Here is a 16,496-nt window from a genome sequence, read left to right on the forward strand (position 1 = left end):
CAACAGTGCTAACCACTGTGCCACCCAGATGTCACAGATCGGACATCATGTTGGATCTTCATTAATGTCAGCCTTAGAGGAGAGGTGGCTCAGGTATGGGCAAAGTTTGGAAGGGTTTCTCCGTTGAACACCATGTCTTGCCCTGGGGTGGGTTGGTAAAGGATATAGTCTTGAGGTTGAGGCTGTGACCGATTCTTTGGCATGCTTCTGCAAAAGTGTCTGCAAAAAGCTTGGAGATTCTCTTGAGGGAGAGTGGGGTTGGCGATGTAATCTGCACACTGAAGAACTGCCAATGATGTTAGAGTTTTTTTGGATTTCAACCATTTGAGGTTGAAAAGGTTTCCGTCCATCCTGTAGACAATGTGCACTCCACTGGGAAGTTTGCTTTTGATCAGGTGAAGGATAGTGATGGCGATGGGATGGAGAAAAAGGGTGAAAGCAATGATGCATACAGTCTTGACCTCTGTTTCTGCTTTATTTCCATCGGTGAGGGCTGTCGCAGACATCTTGTCATGGAGGAGTCAGAAAATGTTGATTAATTTCTCTGGTCAGCTGGCCTTTGACAGGGTCTTCCATAGCACTTCCTGATTGACTAAATCAAAAGCCTTGGCTGGTCATGTAGAGTGGTCGATGTGGCTCCTGGCATTTCGAGTTGCTGAGCAGTGGAAATCATGTCCGCTGTTCCACAGTTTGGTCGGAAGCCACTCTGGCTCTCTGGGAGGATTTCTTCAGAGTGTGGGAGAAGGCAGCTAGCGAAGATTCGGGTTCTGATCCTCCTGGCAATGGGTAGTAGGGAGATTTGTCTCCTTTCTTGAAGATAGTAGTGATGACTGCATCTCTTGAAGTCGGCAAAAAAAATTCCTCGCTCTCTTCCAAATTTTCAGCAACAGCTGGTGAAGATGACGGGTGGTTTCCTCTTCCAAGTTTGCAAATCTCTGCTGGGATCCCATCCACGCATATGGCTCCTCCACTCTTTCTGCGCTTAATGGTGGCTTCAAGTTCATCCATGCTTGGGAGTCCAAGATCATCTTTGATGGGTAGTTGGTGGATTTCCTCAAGCATGTCCTCCTCTATGGTTGTATCACTGTTTAGGAGTTCTTCAAAGCATTCTCTCCGTTGAAGGGTGAAGCTTTTTCTGACTCTCGAGGGCTCTGTCCTTGCTCTGCACTACTTTAAGGTCTTTGGGTGCCTGTTTCCTCTACGTGGGCGCCTGGTGCGGGAAATCTTTTAATGTGGGTATGTCGTTGCACATCAGACACACTGTTTTACAGAAGCGGGGTCTAGTGCCACTGACCAGGGAATCTCTCTCTAGACTGGGGATCTCACTGCTGCAACCGCCATCGCAGTAGTTGATAGCATACGAGTATCTTCCTCCTGATCCGCTGTTGAAGACTTGTTTTGGATTGAGCTTTCGAGGACCTCCCCTCTGACCTTGCCAGGACTCCTGACTGCATTGCTCGCAATCAACTTTCCTTGTGATTGCCACCTGCTGTGGTGGAGAGTCTTGAACACTGTCTTACTCGTGTCACTTAAGCAGGAGATGGTGCCTTAGTTTAAAGGCACTTTGACAGTGGATTATGTAGTGTTCCTGAGGATTTCTTAAAAGCATTTATGTTGCATTGCATTATTGCCTCATTGTTCATTTTCTGCAGAACTCAAAACATTAGTTGTAGGAAATTTACAGGTGATTTTACTCCAGTTCTAGATCTAGCTGTGTCCTTCAAACCAACATGGAGCTATCATGCATCAAAGGTGAAATTTTAACCTTGCATTTCTCAATTCAAAAGTAGGTGTCAACTAATTTCCGCAATTACGAAAATCATGTTGCCGTTGAATGATTTGGGATCAGTATTGCAGCAGTTATCTCCAGACCTTGTGTCTCCTTTGGAAAGAAGACCTGGTGCTAATTTTCTGAATCTGTATGTTGTCACAAAATGTTGTCTTTCAGCTCTACAGCTTGTCTCCAGTCTTCTCTCCTAAACATTGAAGTTCCATAAACCCAGTATGAGGATTTAGTTTGACTTTGCGCTGATGTATATTCATTCTATTCTGGATACAACTATTTGAGATTTATTTGATGTGACTTGTACAGATTTTCTTTTGTAATTGGAAAACGGATCCTTTCTGAGTTCGATAACTGTGAGATGTCTCTTTTTTTAGTGCAATTGGAGCATCTTGCCAAACATATTTGCCAATCCCTTTCATGATCGAGGCTGGTCTTTGAGCTAACACATAGGCCTCCCTTTGATGTGCAATACTTCAAATTGCGGGCAGCACGGTAGCTCAGTGGTTTAGCCCTGCTGCCTCACGGTGCCGAGGTCCCAGGTTCTATCTCTGCTCTGGGTCACTGTCTGTGTGGCGTTTGCACATTCTGTATGTGTTTGCGTGGGTTTTGCCCCCACAACCCAAAGATGTGCAGGCTAGTTGGATTGGCCATGCTACATTGCCCCTTAATTGGAAAAAATGAATTGGTTACTCTAAATTTAATTTTTCTTTCAATACTTCAAATTGCATATTCACCCTTTTCAAGTAGTCTTCTCTACCTAAACTTATTCTGGGTGTACTTGTATCACGTGGACTGCAACGGTTCAAGAAAGCAGCTCACGACCAAGTGAAATTGGGGATGAACAATAAATGCTGGCTTAGCTGGAGATGTCCACATCCTATAAATGTAGTAGTGCTGATAAAACCTGATGGTCTGAAGTGCCACTTTTAAAATGTTGGATCTAATTTTGTGTTGGGTGGGATTCTTCTCTCGGATATGGAAATTGATAGCTGTATCCAGAAAGGTTATTAGTTTCAAATCTTGGCAGCTTTCAGCTACAACTTCTGGTGTGATATCTTGGGATCATATTTTATTTGAGTAGATTTGCTTTGCTTTATGTGCATGAATAAAGTATAATATTCAGTATGAACTGGTGCTGGCCTTGACAATCGACACTAATAACCAGATTCTTTTTAGCTAAACTAGTTCTGAGATCTGCCTTGGAAGATCAAATGGTTGGAGGTCCAGTAAAAGTTAATGTCAAAGCGATCCTTTGCTTCCGTCTCTCTGGAAACCTACATTTTGGCTTCGAGGCTTGCAGCCCATTCAATACAAGTATTTGTAAGCAGTTGCCTTCTTTAGAAAATGAGGCCACCGTAGCAAACTGCTACACAAGTAAAAAATGTATCTTCAATTATGCCATTTGCCTTTCTGTGTCTTTGGAATTAAAGCTAAGACAAATCCATCATCTAAACAGATGTATTGTTTCAATCTCCATTTCAACTTCAGTTAACAGCAAAAGAATAACTTCGATTTCATGTTTTAAACTCTGCTGCAAACTTCAACTAGAGACACCCTCCCTCTCACATTGGCTGTTCTAGCTCGTAATGTCAATCAGCCTTTTGTTCTGGCTACACAATTGCTTTGTCAGTGTGTTCAGTTTTATTTTTGTAGTGAAGTCTGTAATGTAATCTCAAAATGGCTTCCTGTGACCCCTCTTCCGCATAGCGTTGTGTGCAACACACACTACCTTGTATCTAGGTAGAAATGCTAATTCGCTATCCTTGATTCCAATTCCCTTCCATCTGATTGCAACATGTTACCTCTCTGGGACGTTTGGCAACTTGGTCTCTAGATTTGTAATCAGTAAACTGCTGTTGTCTCCAAGCATGAATACATCCACCTTGTCTTAGTAAAACAATTTAGCCCTTCCTTCAAGATCAATGACCACGAGATGAGAATGGTGAAACAATTGAGGCTTTATTGCACAAGATGTTGAGCCTCCTGCAGCTGGAACCAGAATGGGAACAGCGCAGGAGAGCATGCACTTTTATACGGTGTCTGCTGGGAGGAGCCAGCAGGCTGGGATTACTGTGGTACCTGTAATAGTGGCAGTACTGTAATACGCGTAGTGTGTTATCCGTGGTGTTTACCACAGATCTTTAAAAATCAAACCACCCAGGCTTGCTCCAGACTTGCCACCAGGCAGACTGCAGAACAGGTCCCATGATCCACAAGTTAAAGCTCTGCTAACCACCGATCAAAGCAATAATATTGAAAATGGTCACCACTTCAATCATAGACTCTTGTCTTCTCCCATCCAAGTTGAAATATTCCTCTTCACTTTTCCAAGCCCTGTTTCTATCTGCCCATCTTTCCCATAACCTGATAATCTCATACAAAAGCAAAATATTATTGATGCAAGTACTGCAAAATGCAGCAGGTCAGGCAGCATCTATGGAGAGAGTGAATTGATGCTTCGGATCAATTATCCTTTTCATTAGAACTGAAGAAAGAGAGGAATGTAAGAACTGGAGGGGGTCAGAAAGAACGAAGGAAGCTCTTTGATCCAAGTGAAGGACAGGGGAGATTAGTTATTGCACTATTAAATCTTGTTTAGAGAGAGTGGTAAGAGTGTAGTAACAGGATTGTTTCAACACTGGAGGTGATTTGGCCCTTGTGTCTGCACCAGTTCTCTAAATGAGCAATTCACTTTGTGCCATTCTCTTGCTGATCAATTTTCTTATGAATACTTGAATTGAGTCTGCCTTCACCACACACTTGGGCAGTGCATTCCAGACCATAACCACTTGCTACATGAAGTTTTTCCCTGTTGCTTTTACTCTGTGCACTCTTCACTATTGAGAACCGTTTCTCCCCATCGACCCCTTCAATGATTTTGAATATTTTAAATGAAATCTCCCTCTTGGCTACAGTCCCAACGTCTCTAATCTATCTTCATAACCTTTTCTTCTTTGTTTCAGTTATGTTAATGAGGCATGAATGGTTACATAAAAACCATCTGAATACAACATGAAGGGATAAGGAACCCAGACAAAACCAACCGAAACAAAAAAAACACATATAGCTCAAAATGAAGGCATTGATCTAATACTGTTCCGTTGTATCCAAAAGGCTGTAGTGCCAAAACGAGCTGCTTGCGTGAGCTTTATTGGAACACAAGCAGGCCATGAACTGAAAGGTCAGCAAAGAAACAAGGTGGAGAATTGAAATGACAAGAAATCGGGAGCTCAGGGCCATGCTTGTTGACTGAATGGAGTGTTCTGAAAAGTGATCACCGTCTATTTTTGGTCTCTGATGTGGAGGAGACCACATCGTGAACAGGGATGAAAGTGCAAGTTCATCTGGCAAGTGTTTGGGACCTGTGAGAAGGGAGGAAGTGAAAGGACAATTGTTGCATCTCCTGCCCCTGAATGGAAAAGTACCCGAGGGAGGATATGTTAGAACTGACTTGAGTGGACTGGGGTATCATGAAGGAAATGATTCCTTTATTCAGAATGCTGAAAGTGGAAACCTGTCATGGTTCTGGGAGTGAGGGAAGGGGTGAGAGCAATTGGAAATGAAATGGATTGGACACTGGAGGTTGAGAAGCCCTATCTGCAGTGCTGGTGTGGAATGTTGCATCTGCAGAACAGATGTCAAAGATGACAAAAATGGGAGAATGGAATGGAGTCCTTTCAGGAAGCAGGGTGTGAAGAAATGTAATCGGGCAGTTGTGGGTTTACAGTGAATGTTTACAGAAGCAAAGTTGGATAAGAGCAGTCCGATGGACCAGGTGAAGATTGGGAAGAGTGAAAATTGGAAACTCAAATAAATCTAATTATCTAGTTCATGGTGAGAGCAGGAGGCGGCACCAATCCAAAGTACTGGAAAGAAGTGGGGGGGGGGGGGGGGAAGAGAGATGAAGAGGGCACAATAGGAGTAACAAAATGCATGTTACATGTAAAAAGGCAGACATAACTGATCCATGCAGATACCCATAGTAAGACTTTTTACTTGGAGAAGCTGTCCAGAGAGAGAACCAGCTCTGCCAGGAATAGGAGGCTGGGAGTAGATGGAGGTTGATTGGACCTGAGGATGGAGGTGTAGAGGGGTTGGACGTGCATGGTGAAGTGGTGGTTATGGCCATGGCAACAGATGGCAACAGATTGAGACTGCCAATGTCATGTGGACAGATCAGTGAAAAGATCCAGAGAGGATAAGAGGCCAGATGGAGGAAGGTGTCCAGGTGAAGAGTGTTCATGAGTGAAGGGATCATGGCCAAAGGAGGGGGCATGGCTATGGAGGCGAGTTGACCTTCAGCATTGTGCTGAGATCAATTAATTAAAGGAAACAGAAGCTGAGGTCTTCTTCAAAGGTACACTGAATATACAGCAAGGGGTGAGACTTGGAAGATGGGAGAGAAGGGGAGGAAGAGTTGCATTCAGATGGTTTATATTTACACCTTATTGGATACAACGTTTTGTTCACTTTTGCTGGACCCATTTATTATATATTCTGTCTGTTGCATTATTTGTTATGCCCATCCTATCACCACTTCCCTTTTGTTTTTCCTGCTCCCTTGCATCTTCCCATTTTCTCACTGGTTTAACTCTTGGATTTTTCAATGTTTTATCCCCCCTTCAGTTCTGCTGAGGAGTCACTTGACCTGAAATATTGACATTTTTTCTCTCCACCGATGCTACCTGAGTTTTTTCCAGCATTTTGTTTTGTTTTTATCCCATAACACAATCCTGGTTGACCAGATATAGGTACTGTTTTTCCAATTTTGTTTGTTTTCTCCTGCTAGGCAGTATTCCAATGAAATAAATCAGAAATGCTGGAAATACTCTCCAGGTTTGGCACCATCTTTGGAGAACTAAACAGTGAATGACCTTTCCGAACTAGGTTATTTTTGTTTTCCAGCATTTGTAGTGGTTTGCTTTTGCATTAGCATCCTTGTGAATGCTGTACCCTTCATTATAAACATCCTGTTGTGGAGAACCTCTGGTTTGCCATGGGATTTTCTGGTCAAGGATCTCCTATCCATTTCCAAAATTATATTGGCTACACTTTTGATACTCAGTTATAAATATTGCTGTACTGCTCCAGTAATGTGTGAGGATAATGGTATGGTGCAGTACTCCAGAATTGAAAATATTTTCTTTTTGTCATTAATTCATGTCTGGCTACCAACATAATTATCAGTAGGCATCAAACTGTGGCATGTACCTGAAGTCCTACTGATCTTAGTTTTGTTGCAACATTTATCTTCAGTTCTTGCTTTGAATAACTGACTAGGCTATGTTCTTACCTACCTTCTCCTCTTTCACCCCGCACCCCAACTTTTTGTGTTCTCGCTTCCCTCTGAAAAAACACACCTTGGACAAGACTCTGCAGGTACAATTAAATAGATATGCACCATACACTTGAAAGTAGTGCTCCTAGCCTTGATTTTCCAATTTAACACCTGTGGGGAACATATTTCGGGTTGCCAATATCTGTACCTTTCTCCCCTTCAGAGGGTGACAAAAACATTGCTAGTTATTCCAAATAATTTGAGTTGCCAAATCTCAGTTGTGGTACAATTGGAATTTTGTACACAAATTCAGATTATTTTATACAATTTCAAGCACTGCACCTTGGGATAAGCTGATCTTGGAAGGGATGTCGTGCAAATTCACCACAATGTTACCAGGTTGGATTATGAAGATGGATTGCTTATACTAGGCTTGTATCCCCTGGACTATGGGCGGTTAAAGGGTGATTTTTCTTTTTGTGATTTTGTAAGTAGTTGTTGGGTACAAGGAAACCGTTACTGTTGATGGGGAGTTGATGAGCAGGATAACCTTAATCAGAGCCAGGCCATTCAGGATGGGAGTTGGGAAATATTTATTTGGCACGAGGTGGTAAAACTATAATACTCAACCAAAGAAAGCAGTAGATACTCGCCCAATTAATTTATAATCTGTGATTAATGGATTTGGAACGACTGGGGTATAAAATGATAGGGAGCCAATTACAATAGAATGGTTGAACAATCCTTAAGGGATGATGCTGAGCAATATTAACAGGAGTGGACTTTAATCACAAAAACATTTCTAGTCCCATGCCAACATGGTTGGCTTGCACTGCCCCCTGAAGTGGTTTAGTAAGCCACTCTGTTATATCAGAACTATGTATTGCTTGTCACTTTTTCAGAGCAACTAGGAATGGACAATAAATTGCAGCCTTGCCAACAGTACCTACATTAAGAAGTCATCAGGAGCGTTGTGCAGTAAAAGTGTTGAGCATATTTTGTATCTTGTGAGTCAAGTGGTGGAGCTCTTTTCCAGTATCTTTGTGAAAGCAAGGATTTGGAGCCTAATAAACCTGAATCACCAATTTTGCCAAAGGTTATTGTAGCACTCTATTTTACCTTTTATATAGTTCTGGAGTAGATTGCGTTTGTTTTTAATTACCCACAAAAATTGAGACGCATTCCAAGGAAGGGAGCCATTTTGGGCTTCCACTGATTTGGTGTTCAGTGAAAGTTTACAAATCTGAATAATGTTTGCGGCATTCTACTATTCTTCTGGAGCTCAAGTACAAAATTGAAATGACAGAATTGAGACTAATACTTGCACCCAAGTAAAATTAGATTCAAGAGTGATTCTATAATGAAATGCACCACTCCTAACTTTGTTTAGAATTATTATTTAGGAGCTATTGTGAATTATAGAAGATCCTTTACAAAAAATGTCAAAACCATACTAAATAAAATGTTTGGCCTTGGTCCAGGCTACTCTCAGAATAGGACGGAGAAAGGAGTAAATTCGATAGATGGTTAAGTTCAGTATTTAATTGGAGTTGTGCAGTCCTTTTAAAATTGGATGCAGTCAGTGCTGACTAGGCCAGCATTTATTGCCCAATTCTAGTTTCCCTGAAGGTGGTGGCAGTAATGAGTTGGCTTGGGCACTGAGTTTAGGGGCTGGTTTAGCACAGGTTTAAATCACTGGCTTTCAAAGCAGACCAAGGCAGGTCAGCAGCGCGGGTTCAATTCCCGTACCAGTCTCCCCGAACAGGTGCCGGAATGTGGCGACTAGGGGCTTTCCACAGTAACTTCATTTGAAGCCTGCTTGTGACGAGTGATTTTCATTTCTTTCATTTCATTTCATTTCACTACATTAGGGCAGGTCAGAAGTCCCATGTCAACCAGACTAGGTAAGGGATAGCAGGTTTCCTTTCATAAATGGACTTTGCTGCAATTCAGCTTTATGGCTACTTTCAATGATACCAGGTTGAGAATCCATTGTTAAACTTCCTGGATTTGTATGATTAATTATCAAATCAGTTTAATTTGGCCTAATGGTGTTGAATGGCTGTGTTGCATTAGCTTTGAGATGTGATTCTAATAATGTGCAGTGATTTTGACATGATATGGCGATGCCGGCGTTGGACTGGGGTGAGATCAGTAAGAAGTCTTACAACACCAGGTTAAAGTCCAACAGGTTTGTTTCGATGTCACTTACGGAACACTGCTCCTTCCTCAGGTGACTGAAGAGTTATGTTCCAGAAATATATATATAAAATATATAAGATTCAAAGATGCCAGACCATGCTTGGAATACTAGCATTAGCAGGTGATTAAATCTTTACAGATCCAGAGATGGGGTAATCCCAGGTTAAAGAGGTGTGAATTGTGTCAAGCCAGGACAGTTGGTAGGATTTCACAGGCCAGATGGTGGGGGATGAATGTAATGCAACATGAATCCCACGTCCCGGTTGAGGCCGCACTCGTGTGCAGAACTTGGCCATGAGTTTCTGCTCGGCGATTCTGCGTTGTCGCGTGTCCTGAAGGCCGCCTTGACTGCTGAAGTGTTCCTCGACTGGAAGGGAACATTCATGCCTGGTGATTGTTGCGCGATGTCCGTTCATTCGCTGTCGCAGCGTCTGCATGTTCTCGCCAATGTACCACGCTTCGGGACATCATTTCACGCGACAATCACCAGGCAGGAATGTTCCCTTCCAGTCGGGGAGCACTTCAGCAGTCAAGGGCATTCAGCCTCTGATCTCCAGCTAAGTGTTCTCCAAGGCGACCTTCAGGACGCGCGACAACGCATAATCGCCGAGCAGAAGCTTATAGCCAAGTTCCGCACACATGAGTGCGGCCTCAACCGGGACCTGGGATTCATGTCGCATTACATTCATCCCCCACCATCTGGCCTGCGAAATCCTACCAACTGTCCTGGCTTGACACAATTCACACCCCTTTAACCTGGGGTTACCCCATCTCTGGATCTGTAAAGATTTAATCACCTGCTAATGCTCGCATTCCAAGCATAAGGGCAGCATGGTAGCATTGTGGATAGCACAATTGCTTCACAGCTCCAGGGTCCCAGGTTCGATACCAGCTTGGGTCACTGTCTGTGCGGAGTCTGCACATCCTCCCCGTGTGTGCGTGGGTTTCCTCCGGGTCCAAAGATGTGCAGGTTAGGTGGATTGGCCATGATAAATTGCCCTTAGTATCCAAAATTGCCCTTAGTGTTGGGTGGGGTTAGTGGGTTATGGGGATAGGGTGGAGGAGTTGACCTTGGGTACGGTGCTCTTTCCAAGAGCCGGTGCAGACTCGATGGGCCGAATGGCCTCCTTCTGCACTGTAAATTCTATATATAATATATATATATATATATATATATATATATTTCTGGAACATACCTCTTCATTCACCTGAGGAAGGAGCAGCACTTCAACCTGGTGATTTTGACAATCCACTTTTTATGCTGTTAATGATACAAAAGTGACTGACTGCACAACTAACTTCTCTTACTTCGCTGCAGGTCAGAGCCTTGGCTATGGGTTTGTAAACTATGTGGACCCAAAGGATGCTGAAAAAGCTATCAACACATTAAATGGTCTCCGACTTCAAACCAAAACTATAAAGGTAAACATAAGATTTGGCTGTTATATTGTTTGCACACTGAATTTGATGTTGTTTTGATCTGATGCAGAATCTTTGGGTAGAATGTGAGGTCACTATATTCAGTGTTTCTGCCATGCATTGTTGGCTAAAGCAGGTAGGTGACTTTTCGTACCATATTCGGTTCTGAAGCCAAGCACCAGAAATAGAGGGGTTTCAAATTTATTTCTCCGCTGAAGCAGCTGACTGGCATTAGCCAACTAAAATTGGGATTAGGTACAGATCTGAGAAAGTACAGTTCAGTGCAACGTGACTCAAGATTCAAACCTGATTCCCACAGATAAGTAACTTGTGATTAGGTAGACTCGACTAGAAATGCAAATCATCTGTGCATTAAAGGAATGCCCAGTATGTTCTGTGGCTTTGACCGGCAACCGTGCAATGTTATTTGAACACTACGAATGTTCAACTGATATGTCCACTTGACTATAATTTCCACATGTTTGTATCATGCTGGACGTTACTGCATCTTTATTGTTTTAAAGGGGCTGCTTCTCTGCTCTTGGGCTGCAGTTCACCACAGCGTAGTTTACTCATTATCATTTGGTGTATGCGGTGAATGGATTATAGAACTAATCCGCAAAATCCAAGATGCAAGGTATGCAGACTTACTGACTGCTTGTCCAGGTTACATGACCGTGCAGTGTCTACTGATTTGTAGTAAATTTGGGGGATCAGTGACGTTTCGGGACATCTACCGGCGTGGCAAAGTTTGTTAGAAATAAATCTTACTGTTACTGATACAATTTTTAATTTGGACAGACTTCAACTTTCTAGAAGACTCTCGCTGTCTCTCGCTCTCGCTCTCTTTCTCGCTCTCTTGCTCTCGCTCTCTTGCTCTTGCTCTTGCTCTCGCTCTCTTGCTCTCGCTCTCTTGCTCTCTTGCTCTCTTGCTCTCTTGCTCTCTCGCTCTCTCGCTCTCTCGCTCTCTCGCTCTCTCGCTCTCTCGCTCTCTCGCTCTCTCGCTCTCTCGCTCTCTCGCTCTCTCGCTCTCTCGCTCTCTCGCTCTCTCGCTCTCTCGCTCTCTCGCTCTCTCGCTCTCTCGCTCTCTCAACCTCCCCTCATTCTGCTCGTCTGTGGTGCATTGGGAAATCTGACAGACGAACGACGAAATCAACTGCCTAATCAGTGTTATGTTTCCTGCAAATAGCCAGTCCACTTGTAAGAAGAAAAATTAACTGTTTGCGTTATGTATTTCAGTGCACATGACCATCCAAAACAAGTTTTGCCTCCACTGCTCCAAATATGAAGTTGAATCATTTTCTTACCTCTAGCCTCATTCTTTCAACACTTTTTTCTAGCAGGGTCTTGCTCTTGAAATGCCCTTAATTCATTTTCTACTACAAACTTGCTCATGCTGGCCTTTTTTTTTTACTGCGATCCTGCAGAACATCTTCATGCAGACTGATTTTAAAAACCAAGCTTCGTCACAACTGTCATTTAACATTCTTGCTCTTCAAACTATTCTGCACTAAATATGTAATTGTGGCCAACACATTGGCTGTGTGCTAATTTTAACATTGAAAAGTGCCCATGGCATTCAAGCAAGACATCTATTTTTTATTGTCCAGTTGGTTTTGAACGTGAAGCACAGTTTGTGAAACAGTGCCTGTGTAGAAGTTGAGCGTGGTCTTTGCGTTCTGCTGTCGAATTCTGTAGCATCTCCTATTCCCTTCAGTTTCTCGATAGCTTCAAATCTGGAAGCACATGGTGAATAAGATAATACTAGTTAAGCTCGAGAGGATGCTTCAGTGCCCCACAATTTCTGTTGTCTTGTTTAAGAAAACTAACACCTATTCTCGTACCTTGTGGTTGTGACTTAACTCCTTGTTCTGATACCATTGATTGCATTTGCAAATCCAAGATTGCTGCTGCATTGCAATAAAGTACTACAAACTGGAGTTACACTGCTGGGCAGTCTCCTCACTAACTAGGTGAAATGTGGTGATGGACCCACCTTGAATTCATTTTCAAGCTTTCAGATATTGAAAGCTGGTTGTAGTAATGGCTCCTGTCCCACTAATGCTGGCTCAGCTCGATCAGACTACAGGGTCCCAGTACTGCAGCAAGCACCACTTGGCATCAGTACAATCAGCTGATGGCTCATTGGTTTCCCTTCATAGAATAAATTGTCCTTTTTCAGAAAAGGAAATTGTCTTCCGAGGAAGTGAGGAGTGAATAGTATCAATTTGCAGTGAATTGTAGGGAATTTTGTATTGACTGTGCATCAGCATTATGCTGGTTTTGTCCCCTGAGGCACTTCAGTTACACACTTGAACGTGAAGGTAGTATATCCTTGTCTTTCAGTACCATACCAATGGCTTCTGTACTACAATAATGAGGTCCCTAAATTGCATGTAGAATTTGAATAGGGCAGCTATTAGTCCTTGCAGTTTTAAAATACCAGATGAAGTGTTTCATGTCATATCACACTTGGTTTGTAGCTTCCGGTGTGCCGAGTCTAAAAACTTGGCTGTAACGGGTGCTTTTAAGTTCATAACTGAAATATCCAGATCACTGAGTAAATTAAAAGTATAATAAGCAATGAATAGCCAACTCAAAGCCAAGTAGTCAAGTGCCCTATTCAAAATACCATTCACAACACAGCATGCACTATAATGAAGTAATCAAATTGTTCAATCTAATTAATTCCACTGCCATTCCTTTGAGGAGACAGCCAGTTAGCAGTAATTTGATATTTATTTTATTTTTGAAAGCTTTAGGAATCATGCCTGTCACCTCGTCTCTTCCCAGCACAACCCTACTCTGTAGGTTCTACCTGGGATTTATTTCATCTGCGTTGGGATTTCCATAAGTGTGTAAATGGTACAATGCAGTACTTACTGATAAATGCATTTGTTTTTGGAATACATTTATGAAAAATTCAGGAGAAAACTTGCAAATAACTGCATTACTGGCTTTTGGGGGTAACCATTACAAAAAACGAGACAGTAGGCTTTGTGGTTCCTCCCAAAAGGGAATGGAGAGGGCTGCATGGTGGTTAGCACAATTGCTTCACAGCTCCAAGGTCCCAAGTTCGATTCCCGCTTGGGTCACAGTCTGCGCAGAGTCTACACGTTCTCCCCGTGTGTGCGTGGATTTCCTCCAGATGCTCCGGTTTCCTCCCACAGTCCAAAGATGTGCAGTTAGGTGGATTGGCCATGCTAAATTGCCCTTGGTGTCCAAAATTGCCCTTCGTGTTGGGTGGGGTTACTGGGTTATGGGGATAGGGTGGAGGTGTGCGGTTGGGTAGGGTGCTCTTTCAGAGCCGGTGCAGACTTGATGGGCCGAATTGCTGCCTCCTGCATTGTAAATTCGATGATAATTTGAAAATGCAGTACTTCAATCCTGTTGTACTAAATAAAAACTTATTGTGCTCGCTAATGAAAATGAGGAGAAGATGGTGGGAGGAGGTGAGAAAGTCCCTGGTTAGTAATTTCCAGCAATGATGCCCTTAATGCAATGAAGTAAGGAGAAGAAGGAAGAAACTAATTGCGTACAAAGACGATGGCACGGTGGTTAGCATGGTTGCCTCACAGCGCCAGGCACCCAAGTTCAATGCCAGTCTCGGATGACTGTGTGGAGTTTGTACGTTTTCCCCCTGTCTGCGTGGGTTTCTTCAGGCTGCTTCGATTTCTTCACACAGTCCAAAGATGTGCAGATTAGGTGGATTGGATATGATCAATTGCCCCTTAGATTAGGTTATGAGGTTGTTGGGATAGGGTGGAGTGCCCGAGGGTTGCTGCAGACTCGATGGGCAAAATGTCATCCTGCACTTACTGTAGGGATTCTATAAAAGGTTTTTGAAAAAGGACAGGAAACAGTAACTGCATGTTCACAAGCAGCATTTCTATTAAACTAAAGGGGTGTATGTTTAAGCATAATTAAGTGATCAACACGGCAGTGTAATGCATTTGAGGGCTGCTTCCTTAAGTAAATGATGTAACATCAGCTGATAAGTTGTAGTTACCATCAGCAGATTTTTCTTCATTACAGCAATGAGGGAATTGCTGCATTAAGGTTGCAACCAGACTTGGGCCATTGTAAACATTGCCAAATCACTGTCTTTGGCTACCTGTAGGGAGGTGCATTTTAGAATTGGACTGCTCTCAATGTTTAAATTTCTTTAAAACAATAAAGTGATGGAGCTCCTGCCTTAAAAGTAGCTTCAGCAATTCTTGTGCATTTCTCCTGTATGTTGTTTACCTAATGCATTGCAGCAAGCAGGTTTACTCCTGGTTTTGTGACCCATGGTCATTTGGTCAGACAACTAAACCAGAATTAGCAATAAAGGGCTGAATAGCTGCCTCCTATTTTGTATAGGACAATAGGCATGTAGAATATTGGCCAAGGAACTGGATAACGACCTGTTAGACACAAGTCCAGTTGTAGGAATGGCAGAGATTGTGACATCAAGGTCACGTGTGGATTATGGAAGCATTAGTTTGTATTCATGGGGCAAATAGCTTTTTGTTCCAAGTGTTCTTTCCTAGAATTTCAAATTTGCAGGTGTCTTTGTTCTTGAAGCATTCCTTTAGTTGTCAAAACCCAGGCATAGCAGCAAATCACCCAACAGTTTTACCTGTTCATTCCATTTGAGTCTCCTTTGCGGTTAGCTTCAGCCCAACAGTGTTGATTACAGATCTGATGCAGTTGTTGTCTCATTTGCCATGTAAGTAACTTGGTATGAAACACAATCCAGTAAGAGTTGTGAACTGGATTCTACAAACTTTATCATTTTGCTCACTCCCTCCTATTTGTCACTGCACTAGTTTTATTTGAATCAGCCATCGCTATTGAATAAATAGGTTAATTGGAAAATGTTTGCTTTTTTTCAACTATTTTTGTATCAATAGCACCTTTTTTTCTGTGGCATAATCATCCCAAGAGGCATGCTGAAAAAGACACCACCAAAATAAAGACACCACCAAGAAAAAAAGATGGTGACCAAAATTTGGCCAGAGATGCAATTTAAGGGCGACATGGTGGAACAGTGTTTAGCGCTACTGCCTCTCGGCACCAGAGACCCGGGTTCAATTCCGGCTTTGGGTGACTGTCTGTGGAGTTTGCGTTTTCTCCCTGTGTCTGCGTGGGTTTCTTCCGGGTAGTCCGATTTCCGCCCACAGTCCAAAGATGTGCAGGTTGGGTGGATTGGCCATGCTAAATTGCCCCTTGTGTCTAGGGATGTATGTGTAGGTTAGGTTTTGGGGACAAGGCGGGGGCGTAAGCCTAAGTAGGGTGCTCGGAGGGTCAGTGCAGACTTGATGGGCCGAATGGCCTCCTCTTGCACTGCAGGAATTCTATCGTTCCAATAAGGTGGAGGAAATTTCAAGTTTGATTCTAGGCAGCTGAAGGTATTGTTACCATTGGGGTGAAAGGGGAAAATGTCAATCAGAACTTTGGACTGATTAGAGATGTGGGACAAGTGAGACCATGATTGAAGCACACAAATAAGTTTTGATATAAAAATAATGAATCCAGAGCAAATGTAGCTCAGTGAAAAGTGTAGATGTACTAGTGGATAGCATAGTTTTGCATAAGCTGATCTTAACTGAAGGAGGATTTGATCCTGATGAATCAAGATGACAGGCCTAAATGAGTGTTCTTGCGTCTCCCACTGATTTAAGTTATGGAACTGAAAGTAGACCGTTTTTGTGATGGAGAAAATATTGTGATGGAGAATTGTGCTGAGCTTGGGATGCTTGAGCTTGCAACAAGTCTGTTTAAGATGGAGCTGGTGTGGAGGGAAGGGGTGGATGCGGTTTGAGGTGG

General features: G+C 42.8%; 1 protein-coding gene across 10 annotated transcripts in view; it reads left to right on the plus strand.

Annotated features, from left to right (window-relative positions):
- The window catches only part of elavl2 (ELAV like neuron-specific RNA binding protein 2), a 122,056-nt gene that overhangs the window by 61,367 nt on the left and 44,193 nt on the right, over positions 1 to 16,496 (plus strand). For all 10 annotated transcript variants that reach the window (XM_072516919.1, XM_072516917.1, XM_072516914.1 and 7 more), the window contains one exon: positions 10,585 to 10,688. In XM_072516919.1, coding sequence (XP_072373020.1) covers positions 10,585 to 10,688 — 104 coding nt within the window. The remainder of the gene's footprint in view (positions 1 to 10,584; positions 10,689 to 16,496) is intronic.

Source organism: Scyliorhinus torazame, chromosome 9 (assembly GCF_047496885.1).
Source record: "Scyliorhinus torazame isolate Kashiwa2021f chromosome 9, sScyTor2.1, whole genome shotgun sequence".
NCBI classification, from domain to species: Eukaryota; Metazoa; Chordata; class Chondrichthyes; order Carcharhiniformes; family Scyliorhinidae; genus Scyliorhinus; species Scyliorhinus torazame.